This window comes from Myxine glutinosa, chromosome 1, assembly GCF_964187855.1.
Source record: "Myxine glutinosa chromosome 1, kmMyxGlut1.1, whole genome shotgun sequence".
Taxonomy (NCBI): Eukaryota; Metazoa; Chordata; class Myxini; order Myxiniformes; family Myxinidae; genus Myxine; species Myxine glutinosa.
In genome coordinates this window covers 445,731,036-445,748,894 of record NC_136261.1, presented here as the reverse complement: position 1 = coordinate 445,748,894, position 17,859 = coordinate 445,731,036, and the positions used below count along the sequence as shown (strand labels likewise).

Here is a 17,859-nt window from a genome sequence, read left to right as displayed (position 1 = left end):
CACAATAAGTTAGGGATATCGGCAGGTTCTTCGGTGTGGTTGGTGTTGTGTATTAATTATGTTGAAAAAAGTTGTTGGTCCTAATTCGATGGTTATTAACGTGTGAAAAAACACAGCATTCTTGATTTCAATACCCTAACCCCAACCCCCATAAAAAAATTAACTGACTCCCACAATATCCCTCTCACTCCCACAATATCCCTCTCACTCCCACAATATCCCTCTCACTCCCACAATATCCCTCTCACTCCCACAATATCCCTCTCACTCCCACAATATCCCTCTCACTCCCACAATATCCCTCTCACTCCCACAATATCCCTCTCACTCCCACAATATCCCTCTCACTCCCACAATATCCCTCTCACTCCCACAATATCCCTCTCACTCCCACAATATCCCTCTCACTCCCACAATATCCCTCTCACTCCCACAATATCCCTCTCACTCCCACAATATCCCTCTCACTCCCACAATATCCCTCTCACTCCCACAATATCCCTCTCACTCCCACAATATCCCTCTCACTCCCACAATATCCCTCTCACTCCCACAATATCCCTCTCACTCCCACAATATCCCTAACTTATTGAGTAGTGTATGTAGTTGTTTCTACTTATGTGGAAGTGACGTCGTATCATGAAAGAAGATCACACAAAAAGGGGGAAAATAAAATAGCACAACAAAGGCGAGGCACCGGGGGGTGGGGCGGGGGGGGAGAGGGATGGGGGGGGTTGAGGGGGGGGCTGCTTCGTTCGTTGATATACGTACTTTTTAGCTCACCTGGAACAAAGTTCAGATGAGCTTATGCGTTGGCGCGGCGTCCGTCCGTCTGTCTGTAAACACTTGAAACTTCTTCTGCAAAACCGCTGATGGGATTTTGACCAAATTTGGCACAAATGATATTTGTTGTGTTGTGACTAAAGTTTGTTCACGACATTAAAAAAACGGGGTCTCAGGGGTCTGCGTGGAGCCATATTTCCCCCCAAAATAGGTATTTGCTTTTTCCCCTGAAACGACAAACACTATTTCGATGAAACTCCACCACAACCTTCACCACACGTGATGTACAAATGTTTGTTCACTGCATTACAAAAGGAGGTATGTGGGAGTGGACCCCAAAATAGGTATGTTTTGTTTGTTTGAAGTCTATTGATTATGTCAGTATGATTCTCCCTGCTGCCCTGTCTTCTGGCAACCATTGTAATTGGTTTAAAATACCTTTAGTCAGTGCAGTATACTGGTTATTCTACCAGGTGAGCGCCAGGTGTATTGCCCATATTTTTACTCTTTAAAGGAAGGAACTAAATAAAATAGACTCAATCTGAGGAGGGAGCAGGGGTGTTCCACCCATTACCAAGCTGCTTGGAGACTGCTCACCAAGCAGCTCAAGCACACAAGCAAGCTTTATTACACAGAAACCGATCTGTTCTGACGCAGGGCATACTGGAATTGAGTGGACAAAATGGGGGGAATTAAGACCCCAAGCTGAGCGACCTGAACCGAGGCTGACCAAAGATAAGCCTGTTAGTGTAAATTATCTTGAAAAGACTCAGTTTTCCTTCATGTAATCCATTGGAGGTGGAGAGGTATGTATGCAAAGTTTGGGGGTGCTACGTTTCATGGTTTTGGAGTTATGGAGGAGACGGACACACACACACACACACACCTTTTTATTATTATAGATATATTATGATTCCACAATGTTTGTTGATGTAAGATGTTTATGTGAGAGATTGGGAAATATGTTACAAGTTCCTTCAGGATTGTAAATTTTATCTGGGATAAACAAGCAATTTATACCGGATTATGTTTCAGAACGAACCAGGATTTGTCAAGAAAGATCTTGTTCTGATTACATCGTTGGTGAGAAGGGGAGGACGAGAGAAAGAGGGGAATGGGGTAGTGGGGAAGAGAGAGAGAGAGGGGGTGGGGTAGTGGGGAAGAGAAAGAGAGGGGATGGGGAAGTGAGGAAGAGAGAGAGGGGATGGGGTAGTGGGGGAGAGAGAGAGGGGGATGGGGCAGTGTGGAAGAGACAGAGGTGGATGAGGCTGTGGGGGAGAAAGAGGAGGGAGAGAGAGGGGGATGGGGGAGATGAAGGGAGAGAGAGAGAGAGGGAAGGGGATGGGGGGTGGGGGATGAGAGAGGAGGGAGGAGAGGGTGTGGATTAAGAAAGGCCTTTAATCAGCAAACACAAGTTTGGACTATCCCCTCTTCCTGGTTGGACATCGTTCAATTAAACAAACCTTGGGTTTTGTGACACTTGACAAGAGGGAAAATCGAGTTGGAAAATAACTAAGTGGAATAGAGTGAAGGAAAATATGAACAGGGAAATAAAACAGAAGAAAAAGGAAAGAATGAAAAGGAGAAAATATGGAATTTTAAATTATCTGTAAATGGAAGGAAGAAGAAGAACCCCCTCCTCGTTTCCCTTCACTTACAAAGTCTTCTCAAGTTGTTCTGATCCAGCTCCACCTTCTCCGGATGCTCCACCGGTCCTTCTGTGGAAATGACTAAAGATTAACAAAAATTACAAGATGTGAAATTCTATTGTTTTTTTGTTTATGAAGATTTATTTTATCTTTTAACGAAAAATCTAAACACAACAAACATGGGGGAAGAGACATGGAACCTCCATTTTGTATTAAATAAATTATCATTTTCATCGATTCATGAAGGAAATTTCCCAACATTGTCCTTACACTTCCCTCTGATGTAGTAAAATGGAGTGATCGCCAATTCGTTTTCTCCACAAGATAGAATGAATCTTTCCTTCTTCACTGGAATTAAACATCACATGATTCCAGGAACAAGTGAATGATTCAAGAAACATGTGAATGATTCAAGAAACATGCGAATTATTCAAGGTACATGTGAATGATTCAATGTGCATGTAATTGATTCAAGGTACATGTGAATGATTCAAGGAACATGTGAATTATTCCAGGTACATGTCAATGATTCAAGGAACATGTGAATTATTCCAGGTACATGTCAATGATTGAAGCAACATGCGAATTATTCAATATGCATGTGAATGATTTTAGGAACATGTGAATGATTTATGTTGATGTGAGATCGTTCTTGGTGAAATTAATCTATTGATCGCTCCGTGATATGTCAGTGCACCTGTGAAAAAATTATAGATTGAAAAATTCCCTTTACCAACTTCGTATTTTTAGCTCACCTGGACTTTAGTGCGGTGAGCTTATGCGATCGAGGATTGTCCATAGGTAAGTGAGTGAGTGAGGGAGTGAGGGAGGGAGGGATTGAGGGAGGGAGGGATTGAGTCTGTAAACACTTCAGTCATCATCGCTTGAACCAAACACATGATGTTGATGAAAGTTGGACATGAGCTTCATATTTGATGCTTCATGAAGGTGAATTCATCACATCAAAATCTGTGCTCAATAAGGGGAACTACGGGGGGTTTGACCCCAAAATAGGTATTTGATCTTCTCCGAAACTACACACACAATTTTGAAAAACTTGATCACAACCTTCATCACCCATGATGTACCAAAGTTTGTTCACAGCATTAAACATATCATAGTCTGAGAGGGTCTGTGGGGGGTTGAGCGACTGTTGCTCCTGATCCAGGTGAGCTTCAGGACCCGCGGTCCTATTTATTTTTTAAGTTTCCCTGGATTCACCCAATGGTTGATCGATCCAAAATGGAAATGACTGAATTATTTTGTCCAGCCTTTCATAATGTTCATTGATCAGTTGTTTTTATCATAACAATGAACAAATTATTTGAAGAATGAAGTGAGAACAACTCATTCACCTGACATGTTCCAAGTGACGCATCGCTGTGTAATCAGTGTGTGTGTTTCATGTACAACACCTGGAAATATTAACCTAAAGTTTCTGCTTCGTTTGTGATGTTCCGTGAACACTTCACTGAACAGAATTCATTTTAACAACTTTTACACAAACATTCTTCACTTTTCCAAACTTTTACAATTACAGTTCATGAGAAGAATAAAACAATGAATGAATGATCAGTAACATCGACTTGGATGTTAAGTTTTGCACAAACACCAAGTTCATGTCCTGAGTTCACATTCTCAACTAATGACCTCATTCACCTGTAAAATGTTTGTTTTCGGCACAAAAGGCGATTTCTCTCCCTCACGGGCCGGTCCGCCGACAATCCCGGATCACAACTTTGTGGATTTCATGTTATGAATTTTATAATTTATGAAAAATGATGTAAATTCTGTTAGTCTTGTATTTCTGGTCCATAATGTTTCTTTATTATAACAAAATTAACTAGAACGGCACCTGGTATAGCACATACCTCCACCAGGCTGCACAGTTTATGTTTTGTATCCCTGAAAGACCGGATCTGGATCCAGACCTGGACCAAAGTCGAATCAGCTTGTTATTGTCGCCCAACCAACTCATTCACCAAGTTTTGTCATAACTCATTCACAACTTTTTGAAATATCGTGTGACGCAGGATATCGTTTTTGGCCCCAACTCTCCATGATGTGGAATCAGTTAAAAATTCTGTTCCGGTTCTGGATTCGGATGTTCCCCAAATCGGATGAATTCGTCCTCGTCACACACCCAACCTATCCACATGATTCCGCCCGAATCCATCCACAACTTTTTGAGATATCCTGCTCACAGACAAACAAACAAACAAGACAAAGACATAGACAAGGGTGAAAACATAACCTCCATCCACCTTCAGAGGCAGAGGGAATACGTGGAATGTAAGAAAGTTATTTCCTGGAAATTTATATTTCCGGAGTGGAACATATTTTAGTTCCTCATTCACGTCATCGCCGATTTTTCCAATCACAATACTTTGATTTCCTGAATCCATGCTGGAATTCCAACCTATAGGAAAGGATAACATTAAAACGAGATTTTAGGTGGGACAAACAGCAAAAGCAAATCAAAATGGCCTCCAAATCAAGCTACAGACGGTGTATCATCCATCGCTCAAATTCATTACTTGAAAAACCTGAGACTTCATAGATCATGATACTCCACGCAGTGTTCAAGTCTTTACTTTGAGGCACTGCCTCCTTGGCCTTGCCCCAACCGCAGTAAAGCACCACCAGCAGTGAGAAAAGCTCTCCAGCAAGAGATGGAGGAAACCACCCACCATTAGCAACGATCCAAGGATGGAGGTCGTTCTCCATGTAGTCGGTCTCCTGCATGAATAAATAGAGTCCATGTGTGCTGGTGCAGCTATGTTTGCGTACAGCGTGACACCAAACAGGAAGAGGGCGACCACGCGGCCCGGCCCCAGTTGACACCTCCAATGAAACGGCTTGGTCATCACGTTCACCAGGCAGCCACGAAGTGCAGCCGGGCTCTCCATGCCCAATGCTTAACCGCCAATAACCACCATCCAGCTCCACGAATACCGCCAATAATCACCATCCAGCTTCACAAACACCAAGGGTGTGTTCAGTCACCTAGATTCTTGAAGAGCACTCACAAAGTGGTTTCAGCACTCAAGCAAGCACTCCATTCAAAACCATTGATAAGGAACAGCTGGCTCGACAAGCGTTAGCTCGCTGCTTGGTAACTGAACAAACCAAGTGCAGACATGTTGTGTCGTCACGCATGTGCGCGGGGTCGCGACCAAAATAAATCTCTTTGTAGATGTCGACATATATCATGGTTCTTGGAGGTATTATGAAGGTGATTTGTGTTGTAGTGTTTAATTATATAATTAATTCAATTTGAATAAAGGTTTAAAGGTGCATAAATAAATTGATTCAGCGTTTTACCGCCGTTATACCCAGTGTCTATTACATCACCCTACCAAACACATTACAGTAGTTCTTCTTGCCTATTGTTTGTGTGATTTATGACGTCCTTAAAAACAGCAGGCTTTTTGTTTGGAATGATTTTCACTTTTGTTTCACTGCCAGGCAGGTAGACAGGATAAAAATATTATCTCGCTCCGCTTTGCATATGTGTGATCGTGACAACATCAAAACCAAAGTACATGCAAAACGAAAGACTGGTCTTCAGATTTGTGTTCAAAATATCACATTCAATTGAAATAAGTAGTTCCTCGATCATAAACTGATGATGATAAACTGATCAGACAGACGAAAAAGACATTAAGAAATTCCCTAACTCTACTTTTCACTTCACGTGTGCAGGGTAATTAAAACTACTCACAACCAACAGGGCTTTGTCCGTAGCACAATGGAGTAATGCTCTACCACACGGGCTTGCACCTTCACTTCACACCTGTCTCTCCTGGAACAGGTGGAATCTAAAACTATCAATATTATTATCATCTCGCATGACAAGACCAAAGAACAAGACCTGCTGCTCTCGCATTGCAGAGGTTGCTGGACCCTCTGTTATTTCCCATTTACTCCAGTCTTGATCCCTCTGCTCTCTTCGATCTCCGACCATCTCTAATATATCGAGGATGAATCCATTCTTACAGTAACTCCTTCTAATCAAACTCCCCAAATCTCTACTTACTGCAAATATCCAGTCTTTTATCCGATTTGTGGAACTGCTTTTTGGAGATGATTCAATCCAAATTTTCTTTCCAGGGACTTCAAGTACCTGTTACACCACCAAATGGTGTCATCTCCGTCACTAACTTGTGAACTGCCCTTGTGAACCCTACCTCTCCCAAGCCTCATGGCTTCAGGTGAGGATATTTCCTCCACTCCCATCTTTAGTTTTCTCCTGTTCATTGGTAACCTTGCTTGTTGCATCTACCTGTTGTGTACACCTTTTTGCCCTCTGTAACCTCCATCTTTCTGAGTCATGATTTGGTACAAAAAAACATTCCCATTTGTTCCTTTTCTATAATTTTCTCTTCCTGTTTCTCTTCCATTTTTGTGTTCCCTTATTATTTTTTTGATGAAATGTCCAGTTTGTGTCACTCACTCTCTATCTTCTCCAGGAAGTTCTTATTGAGCGTGATGAGCCCGTCCAAATTCTTCTCCTCCTTCGAGAAGTCCAGAACTGGGAGCGGTGTCCTCTCCACGGATTTAAAGTCTGACATGGTCTCGAGCCTTGGAATAAAAAGGAAAAACATCAGTTTAAGATATTCGTGGAGAGAGTATTGTTAAAATAATACATTTTTTAAACAAATCAAAACACGTCATCTGTAAAAGAATGGTTAATAATAAAAAATAGAAAAGAGATAGAGTAAATATTTGTATTGATCTGTATTTTTATTCAGACAGGGCCGTGCCCGTGCTGATGCGTTTGTTGATCGTGTTTGGAATGGAAGCCCAGATGTTGGTCCGCACTTCTCGACGCTGGAGCGGAAGATCCAGGTAGTTCAACCGCATCCAAGAGTGGGAATAAATAGTTACACCCTCCACAGAAAGAGGGCACTCATCCACACGCGGCAACAGAACCATCAATCATATTTCCTATCTGCTATTCTCTTCAATGCGCGATCGCTCAATAAGATCGATGATCTCGAAATAATGATACATTGATACAATGACAATTTTGAGATGTTCACCTTAAAGTTGTTACGTAAAGGTGGTTCTCTTTCGACAAACCTGCTACAGCTTGTGAGCTATCTGGATACCACCAATTCTATCACAATCGTGAAAATCACGTCGTTGGGGGGAGGGGGTTGGGGGGTTGGACTATACGTACACGATGACATGCACGCGAGCGAAGTCTTCAATGATCGTATACCTGCTCACCGTGAGGGTTTATGGGTCAAGCTGAAATTATCTATCCGTGTACCACTACCCAAGGACATATTCGTTTGCGTGGTTTTCTCACCCCCTCGATACCAGCATCAGGATGAACTTGGCAATCATCCCTTTGATATGGTAGGGTATGAGCCAATGGTGTTGGTCGTTATCAGTCTGAGGGGGCCTGGCTAATTGTTATTTCTAGCAAGGCGAGTGTCCCTAGAGATGGAAAATGTGTGATAGCAGTGTGTGGCTCTTTGCCTTCTTTGTATTAACACCCCGTACACAACCCTACTCCTAAGGTTGCCAGTATCCAGCTTTTTCACCCAAAATGTATCGTTATTGGCATTCTCATTGGCATGCATGCCGATACAGGATATGACACAGTCAGCACATTTGCAGACAAAGGGAAACTCGGTGCACTCCAAATCATCAGCACCAACAATGATACAAAACACCTTCGCCTAACGAGGCAAGGAATAGGATCTTAGTGATGAGCTCCGAGATATGTTGAAGAAATCCGTGCCTCAGGTATGGAGCCAAATCTGGTGCAACAAAAGTAAATAACCTGAGATATCACCTATTCTGTACCAAAAAGGCGAGATCTAGAATCACCAACTGCCACCTTGCAAAGATTGGTCACGCAAGCATTCACTTTGGGCCAACTATCAAGCTGCCGTCTGGAAGAGGAGTCTGTAGAAGAACCAAGAGGTACCTTGTCCCATCAGGAGAAGCAGATGCTGGAAGATGCAAGGTGGACATGTACAGCTGGTAGTAGACTCTATGGATGGACAACCGGCACCTAAAGTTGTGTGGGAGCTATTTCTACGTGTCCCAAAAGCTGCAAGATTCCTAAGTGTGTAAGCATGGCCAGTGGCCGCAAGTGCACAGACATGTGCATACTCAGTCCCTGTGAAAATCGGTGAACATCTGTCGATAGTGATGACAGTTCTGCTGAAGATGAGCCAGATGACGATGAGGACGATGACTTCTGACCCATTCCTTAAAGTATGTCTCGATCAATTTGCATGACCATGCTCAACACATAATATATGAATATTTAATTTTTTTATTTTTGTATAAAAGATCGAGGCTTGTGTAAGAGCTAACATTAATGACAAAAAACAAACGGACACATAAAACATATAATATTAATAAAGGGAGCAGGTGACAAGATGGGGAGAGAGAGGGAAGCACACAAGCACAGCATCAGTAGAGAACAGGGACATCGGGAGATCTGTGGGAGGGGGCAGGGGTAGAGGAGGAGGGGTGGGAGAGGTACAAAACACATGGACACTGCTAGGATTTCCAGGAAATAAGTCGGTAATTCAAAAAAGTGGATCTGGGGTGAATTCTATATTTATAGTTTGATAAATTGACATGACCATGCTCCACACATAATATATGATTTATAGTTTGATCAATTGACAGGACCATGCTCCACACATCTTACTATAACTCACCAAATGTCCGTCCATCCGTCCGTTCGAAGGTACCGCAAAAAGGGCTCAACCGATCACAACGATATTTTGGGTGGGTATTCCTGGGGCACCTGGGAGTAAAATAGGCTATATTGTTTTTCCAATTTTTCCAAATTTTCCAGTTTTTCTAAACACGGTGGAATAATATTTACCGATATGAACAGTGATGTGGCTTTTGTTGAAATTCTACGAATACTGTTTATTCTATGTACCAGGAGAGAGTAGATCGACTCCTGACGAACTCTTCCTATATAAACATGCGGCTCCGATGTAACACGGCAGCGCGTGCAAAGCGACTGAGAAACAGGTGCAGCGGCCGCTTCCGTGTTACAGATTCGGCGTGCACTCTTCACACATAAACGTGCGACTGAGAAAGACGTGTAGCGGTCGCTTCCATGTTACAGATTCGGCACACACTCTTCACACATAACCGTGCGACTGAGAAAGACGTGTAGCGGTCACTTCCATTTTGTAGAATTCAATCTTTTTTCAAAATGGGCGCCATGTACTGTTTAGATTTCGATGACTTGCGTGTGATATGATTCAACGGATGTTTATATGAATCGTTTAAAACAAAAAAAAGCCTTCAATTTCTGATATTTTGCCTTTTCATTTGGACCTCCCAATTGAAGCCCCACCCATAGGGCGGGTAATATTGCTAGTAATATATTGTAGGAGTTCGTTATGTCACAATTAGGTAACCGCCACAATATGATATATAGTTTGATAAATTGCCATGACCATGCTCCACACATAATACAAGATTTATAGTTTGATCAATTGACATGTCCATGCTCCACACATAATATATGATTTATAGTTTGTTCAATTGAGATGACCATGCTCCACAAATAATATATGATTTATAGTTTGATCAATTCACATGACCATTCCCCACACATAATATATGATTAATAGTTTGATCGATTCACATGACCATGCCCCACACATAATATATTGTTGCGGATCCGGGGGATGGCACTCCCGTTAGCAAGGGGGGGTTAATCCCCTTGTCCTGTTAAGCTGGCCGTCCGACCGGTCCTGGTACCTGTAACGCTCTTCTGTGCGGTGGGATTGATCAGGGTTATTGGTCCAGGTTTTATCCCGAATACCTTTATTAATCCCGCCGCAGAACAGGGAGACAAGTACCGCTCGAATCACGGACGAGATGGAGTTTGCCGAGCGGTTTAGCAATCCGGAATCCAAGCCGTTATCAAAGGACTAAACCCGATTATAAAGCGGTTCGGCCAAAATCGTGCCACAGGTACTCAATTGAAAGAAAAGACTAAAGCGATCGGATGAGAGGAAGCCAAAGAACCAACAAGGGTAAAGGAAGCCACAGGTTTATTTCTATCTACAAGAGGAAATAAAAGAAGGGCATTTATACAAGAAATGGAAGGAGCAGGACACAGAGCAATTCTTAAACAGGCTTACTTATACCCACAGGACAATACAGACAGATTCACACGAATAGGGAATTGCAGGCAGGAATGACTGGGAGGATTGAGAAAGGCAAACGGTCCACAGAGTTGGCGGCAGGGAGGTCCGGGGATCGCGGCACGACGTCGAGGTCCCGCTTGAACGCCCTCGCCCTTGGTTCAGTGGCGAAAACCCGGTCGTCAGTGCTGGTTGGTATTGCCGCTCTCTTGGCGATCCTAGCGCACCGACTCTTGCACCCCAACGATGCTCGTGTTCACAAAGCTGCTCGGTGCTCCTCTCTCAAGAACCTCCTCCCGCGTCTCTCGTGGGGGCGTCGCGCCAAGGGTTTTTATTACCACGCCCTTGGAACCCTCTCGAACTCACCAGGCGTTTCTTGCCACGCCCTATCAAACCATGCCCACCGAGCCCTGGTTGGTTGTTAAGGGCTCTCTGGCTCCACCTTTGGTGACGAGGTGGTGCCATGCCCGTGCTCTAGCGGCTCCTCCCCCCTTCTCTCCATTCTTGGCCTCGTGCATAATGGAGTCTTGGTCCGAAAACAACAGCCCAATGCAACGGCGGCGAACGCCGCTCCACTGTTACTGGCACTTTAAGGAGACGATTGGGGATATTGAAAGGGGACCTATCTTAGATTATTCATGCAACGTAGAGTCAACTATTGGAAACACAGCCTTACCTGGAACACATAATAATGATATAACTATAGAGGGATCCTAAAGCGTCCTACGTGTTGTACATGGACTAACTAAGGTGCAATCTTTAATTAACAGCCAGTTAAGGGGACATGTACACAGGGGTCATTTATAAGGGAATTTACTACTAAATTTACATGTAAAGGTTCTAAAAACCGTAACAATATGATTTATAGTTTGATCAATTCACATGACCATGCTCCACACATAATATATTGTTGCTGATCTCGAGCCCGTCGATGTACAGAGGGGGGTTAAACCCTTTTCCCTCATTGGCCTTCGAGTCCACGAGGCCGTGACCCACTTTATACTCGTGGGGCAGATTGCAGAGCATTTCCCGCCGCCACCCCCGTCGCGAGCATGCGGAAGGGTATCGGGTCGAATCCCCATGTACCTTCGGTACACACGCTGCCACGACGACGGGTGCTGGAACTCGCACAAGCCAAGCTATTCGGATACGCCGAGCAGTTTGCGTGTCATGTGACTCGTGCCGTTGATTCTTATTGAACCCGATTGAGCGGTCTTATTCGTACAGTGCGAAGCCAATGGTGGAAAATGACATGAACAACCAAATGGAAGGAAGAACACAGGTTTATTATACAATTTGCAATGGCCAAAGGAAAGAGACACAGAGCAGATACTTAATCTGTCTTATCTTAACTTCCCCAGAGAAGGGTCCACTCACTCATGCGGTGAAAAGAAGGAAGGAAAAGTACGCGCTCCAGGCACGTCCCTGGTGCCGTTCGCTCCGGTCAGCTTGCTGGCGTGTCCCCTCAAGAGGTCCGCGGCACGTGCAGGGAGCCCAGGCAGGAAGGTCGTCGGCGTAGTTGGCCCCGGGAGAGACCGTACTCGCAAGCGCAATTAACCGGCAGCAGAGCACAGGGCAGGGAGAGTTCGTGTTATTTAATGATCACACCTCACTACGACAGAACGAGCCTAGCATGGAAGAGATCATTCGGGGGCAGCGGGCAAGAGCGAGACCGTTCACAGAGAGAGTTCTTTGACACCGAGAGCCCTAGCAATATCGACACACCAAGCCCACTCTCCTCCTTGTTCACTGTGACTGAAGCTCTGACTGGGACTCTGGAGCACTCTCGCTGGGACTCCATAGACTGGCTCACTCCTCACCAGAGTCTTACCCGAATGTCCAAAACTCCTCCCCTGGCCGTCGTAGTTAGCTACTCCCCTTGAGCTTCTATTGGCTGCTTGCCGTTTACTGGCCACTCCCCTGCAGCTCCTCTGGCGGGCTTGCTAGACTTGTTCTAGGCCCTAGCACATGGCATTCTAGCCAAATTGAGGCCTACACTGACTGGCCTGCTCAACGCATACTAACACAGGAAAGGACAATGCTTACATTTAATAGGAAATAACTAAACTAAGCGAGGCTACATGTTATGGTGCAACTACCTACGAGGGGGGTTATCCTTTATTCCCACAACCGCAACACTATGATTTGGTCAATTGCGATGACCATGTTCCACACATAATATATGATTTACAGTTTAATTAATTGCGATGACCATTCCCCACACATAATATATGATTTATAGTTTGATCAATTCACATGACCATGCTCCACACATAATATATGATTTATAGTTTGATCAATTCACATGACCATGCACCACACATAATATATGATTTATAGTTTGATAAATTCACATGACCATGCTCCATGCTCCACACATAATATATGATTTATAGTTTGATCAATTCACATGACCATGCCCCACACATAATATATGATTTATAGTTTGATCAATTGTCATGACCATGCTCCACACATAATATATGATTTATAGTTTGATCAATTGACAAGATCATGCTCCACAAATAATATAGGATTTATAGTTTGATCAATTCACATGATCATGCCCCACACATAATAAATGATTTATAGTTTAATCAATTGACATGACCATGCTCTACACATAATAAATGATTTATAGTTCAATCAATTGACATGACCATTGACCATGCTCTACACATAATATATGATTTATAGTTTGATCAATTCACATGACCATGCCCCACACATAATAAATGATTTATAGTTTGATCAATTCACATGACCATGCTCTACACATAATATATGATTTATAGTTTGATCAATTCACATGACCATGCTCTACACATAATATATGATTTATAGTTTGATCAATTCACATGACCATGCTCTACACATAATATATGATTTATAGTTTGATCAATTCACATGACCATGCCCCACACATAATATATGATTTATAGTTTGATGAATTGACAAGACCATGCTCCACACATAATATATGATTTATAGTTTGATCAATTGACATGACCATGCTCCACACATAATATATGATTTATAGTTTGCTCAATTGTCATGACCATGCTCCACACATAATATATGATTTATAGTTTGATCAATTCACATGACCATGCTCCACACATAATATATGATTTATAGTTTGATCAATTGACATGACCATGCTCCACAAATAATATAGGATTTATAGTTTGATCAATTGACCAGACCATGCTCCACAAATAATATAGGATTTATAGTTTGTTCAATTGATAAGACCATGCTCCATTGCTCCACACATAATAAATGATTTATCGTTTGATTTCACAAGAAGATATGTGACTTGTGTGGAAATGTAACTCATTGATTGGGAATGGTAACTCATTGATTAGGGCTGGTAACGAAGCAGATAGACGATTTCGTAAATGAAGTCAGGAATGTGCACGAACATGGTAATCTCTTGTCCACCTGGTCACAGCCCCAGGCTGGAGCACCCCCCTATTGTTTGGTAAATGGAACTCGCAGCAGGAGAGGAGGGAGCTGGTGCCAGTGAGACGACTGAGTAAGCAGCGGAGAAGGGATTACGATTTCAGCGGACAGAGGATTAAATGAAGTGTGCCGATATAAACCAGAACAGACTTTGATTCAGGAGCACTCGCCACGATAACCCCTGCCCGACGGAACGAACGAGCACTCATCATCAGAACCTCTGCCTCCACGGGAATGGCGGAGGAACATCGGCCGAACGAGAAGGACCATTTGCTCCCAAGTCTTGTAAGGCCGGTACATTTGTTTAGCACTTGAAAATGTACCCCTGAGCTGTCCGCTCAAGGTGTGCGATTAAGACGACAGGTCCACAGAATGTTTTTTTAGATAAATTAAACGAAATTGTGTAGGACCAAAGCCGTGGGTACAAGGTTTCCCGCCATTTTCTAAAACACCTAAAACTCGTTCGATCAACAAATAAATTCATGACAGACAACCCCATCTCATACCGGTCCAGAATTATTATGAAAGATGGCGATTGGATGAAAATTGCATCAAATTTTGTCCAGGTCCATCACTAAGCCTTTGAGACATGCTTCACGGTTGAATGAAAGACAATAATTAAGTGCTTTTGTGGAAAAGCAATGGCAAACCACCCAATGTCACCACTTTCATGAGCTCAGAGAAATAATAATTCCAAATTCCACTCTGATGGCTCAATGGAAATCGGCAGCAGAATGAAAATCAACAGACAATGGAACAGCTAGCGACGAGTGTTTGTGAGTAACAACCACCCTCTGGTCGAGGCTCATAGGAAAAGTGATACTTATGGATTCGGCACGCTTACAGTAGATATTAATGGCGAAGGTTGTGGTTGGTTCGATTTTGCGAAATGAACGTTCTTTGAACAAGTTAAATGGAAAAATTATGAAAAAGTATATAATTGTTTACTCTCTGAAACTGGGTATTGTATAGAACTCTGGGTATAGTTCTCAAATCACTCTGGGTTGTGCCTTGAAGAATGAATTGGAGTTGTGACAAGGTATAGACAGATGGGAGGTTGCGATGCTGGTACTGTGGATTCTATGAGACAAAGTACAGACAAATTTTGTTTCACTTCTAAAAAGATTTGTGAACAAAAGTGGGTGTAAGGATGTAAGGATGTAAGGATGTAATGATGTGAGGTAATATTGAGTTATGGAATTAATTGCTTTCAACAATGCAAAGGGTGACAAGATATGGGATTTTAATGGGATTTTAATGGGATAAATATAGAAGATGTTTGTTTTTGTCAAGAGAAAGTAACAATTGGCTGAGAAGTCACAGAGGCCGGGTTTTGGGCCTTTGACAGCAGAGAAATTGTGTTTTGACAGCAAAAGACTTCCAAATAATGTTGTTGTAAGACGTTTCCACAACGTCGCCACAACGTTTCACTTTCGTTGTTGCAACGTTTTGCTCCAACGTTTTGGGAACATTCAAATGTTGTGGTTTGCTGACGTTTCCACAACGTCGCTACAACGTTTCACTTTCGTTGTTGCAACGTTTTGCTCCAACGTTTTGGGAACATTCAAATGTTGGGTTTTGCTAACGTTTCCACAACGTCGCCACAACGTTTTACTTTCGTTGTTGCAACGTTTTGCTCCAACGTTTTGGGAACATTCAAATGTTGGGTTTTGCTAACGTTTCCACAACGTCGCTACAACGTTCCACTTTCGTTGTTGCAACATTTTGCTCCAACGTTTTGGGAACATTCAAATGTTGGGTTTTGCTAACGTTTCCACAATGTCGCCACAACGTTTTACTTTCGTTGTTGCAACGTTTTGCTCCAACGTTTTGGGAACATTCAAATGTTGGGTTTTGCTTACGTTTCCACAACGTCGCTACAACGTTTCACTTTCATTGTTGCAACGTTTTGCTCCAACGTTTTGGGAACATTCAAATGTTGGGTTTTGCTAAAGTTTCCACAACGTCGCTACAACGTTTCACTTTCGTTGTTGCAAAGTTTTGCTCCAACGTTTTGGGAACATTCAAATGTTGTGGTTTGCTGACGTTTCCACAATGTCGCTACAACGTTTCACTTTCGTTGTTGCAACGTTTTGCTCCAACGTTTTGGGAACATTCAAATGTTGGGTTTTGCGGACGTTTCCACAACGTCGCTACAACGTTTCACTTTCGTTGTTGCAACGTTTTGCTCCAACGTTTTGGGGACACTCAAATGTTAAGTAAATCGGATAAGAATTCACGAGTTATTTAATTATTAGCGATTAAGGAAGTACTTATTTAATTAATTACATTTCTTATTACATTACAGTAATTACATTACAGTAATTACCTGAGGTAATTACAGTAATTACAGTTCCGGTAATTACAGTAATTACAGTAATCATTACAGTAATTGCAGTAATCTTATTACAGTAATTACATTACATAAACTCAGGCACCTTTTGAGTAAGGAAGCTGATATTTGGACATGACACTGACCAAGTGATGTGGCTGTCAAGGAAAATTTTGATTTATTGATTAATCATTTCATAAATTAACTCGTTGATTTATAAATGACTTATTTAATTAAAATTCCTCAGAGATACATCTTCGGATGAGATACTTGCAGATTGGTTACGCTATGAGCCAATTGATTAAGGAAAATATTTCGTGATGGCCATATTGGCAATTTCGTGGCCATATTCATGGCAACTCAGTTAGTGCCACTGCACCTTTAAAATGCATCCCTGCATTCATTTTTCGATCGATTGAGTTGAAATTTTGAACAATCGGATCTGGACTGTCGTTGTTAACGACTCTAGCATGCACCCGTCCAATCAGGATGGAGCGGTATGGTCCCCGGATTATCACTGCCCGCAGTTTTAATTAGTTTTACTTTTTCTCTTGGTCATATAATTTTGAAGACATGCATGTCATGATATAGGAAATGTTTGTTCTGTTGAACGGAATAAATGTTGTTTATTTGTGTGGGTGTGTATTTTTGTGTATTTTGGATATATTTTCACGACTAATTCCAGTTAACATCCTGCAAAATTTGCTCGTTTTCTGGCCGAGTCGAAATTGCGTTGAGTTCCTATGGCATGCGCCATTAAAAGCACTGTGTAATGGTTGAGCTCCCTTTATTTCGTTTTGGTCATGCGGATGAGCAGACAAAGTGACGAATGCTGCGGCTGGAGCAGTAGAAGCGATGTTTTTTTAATTGAAATGATGTAATTTAATTAAACGTGGTAGGTGGGCAACACCGCAAAGCATACCTCTTTTAAGGTGTGTTCAAACCCATGAACATTTCAGCAATCAATACGATGCTGAAATGATGTAATTTAATTAAACGTGGTAGGTGGGCAACACCGCAAAGCATACCTCTTTTAAGGTGTGTTCAAACCCATGAACATTTCAGCAATCAATACGATGCTGAAATGATGTAATTTAATTCAACGTGGTAGGTGGGCAACACCGCAAAGCATACCTCTTTTAAGGTGTGTTCAAACCCATGAACATTTCAGCAATCAATACGATGCTGAAATGATGTAATTTAATTCAACGTGGTAGGTGGGCAACACCGCAAAGCATAACTCTTTTAAGGTGTGTTCAAACCCATGAACATTTCAGCAATCAATACGATGCTGAAATGATGTAATTTAATTCAACGTGGTAGGTGGGCAACACCGCAAAGCATACCTCTTTTAAGGTGTGTTCAAACCCATTAACATTTCAGCAATCAATACGAGGCTGAAATGATGTAATTTAATTCAACGTGGTAGGTGGGCAACACCGCAAAGCATACCTCTTTTAAGGTGTGTTCAAACCCATGAACA

The 17,859-nt window shown here is 42.4% G+C and overlaps 2 protein-coding genes across 2 annotated transcripts in view; one reads left to right on the top strand and one right to left on the bottom strand.

Moving 5' to 3' along the window:
• The window catches only part of LOC144889669 (E3 ubiquitin/ISG15 ligase TRIM25-like), a 227,709-nt gene that overhangs the window by 4,856 nt on the left and 204,994 nt on the right, over window positions 1-17,859 (bottom strand). Inside the window, exons 8-9 of the mRNA XM_078770792.1 lie at window positions 6,889-7,016; window positions 2,442-2,501 (exon numbers count right to left, since the gene is read on the bottom strand). Of these exons, the coding sequence (XP_078626918.1) occupies window positions 2,442-2,501; window positions 6,889-7,016 (188 nt within the window). The remainder of the gene's footprint in view (window positions 1-2,441; window positions 2,502-6,888; window positions 7,017-17,859) is intronic.
• The window catches only part of LOC137418556 (E3 ubiquitin/ISG15 ligase TRIM25-like), a 1,139,870-nt gene that overhangs the window by 973,119 nt on the left and 148,892 nt on the right, over window positions 1-17,859 (top strand). The gene's annotated exons all lie outside the window — the stretch shown is intronic.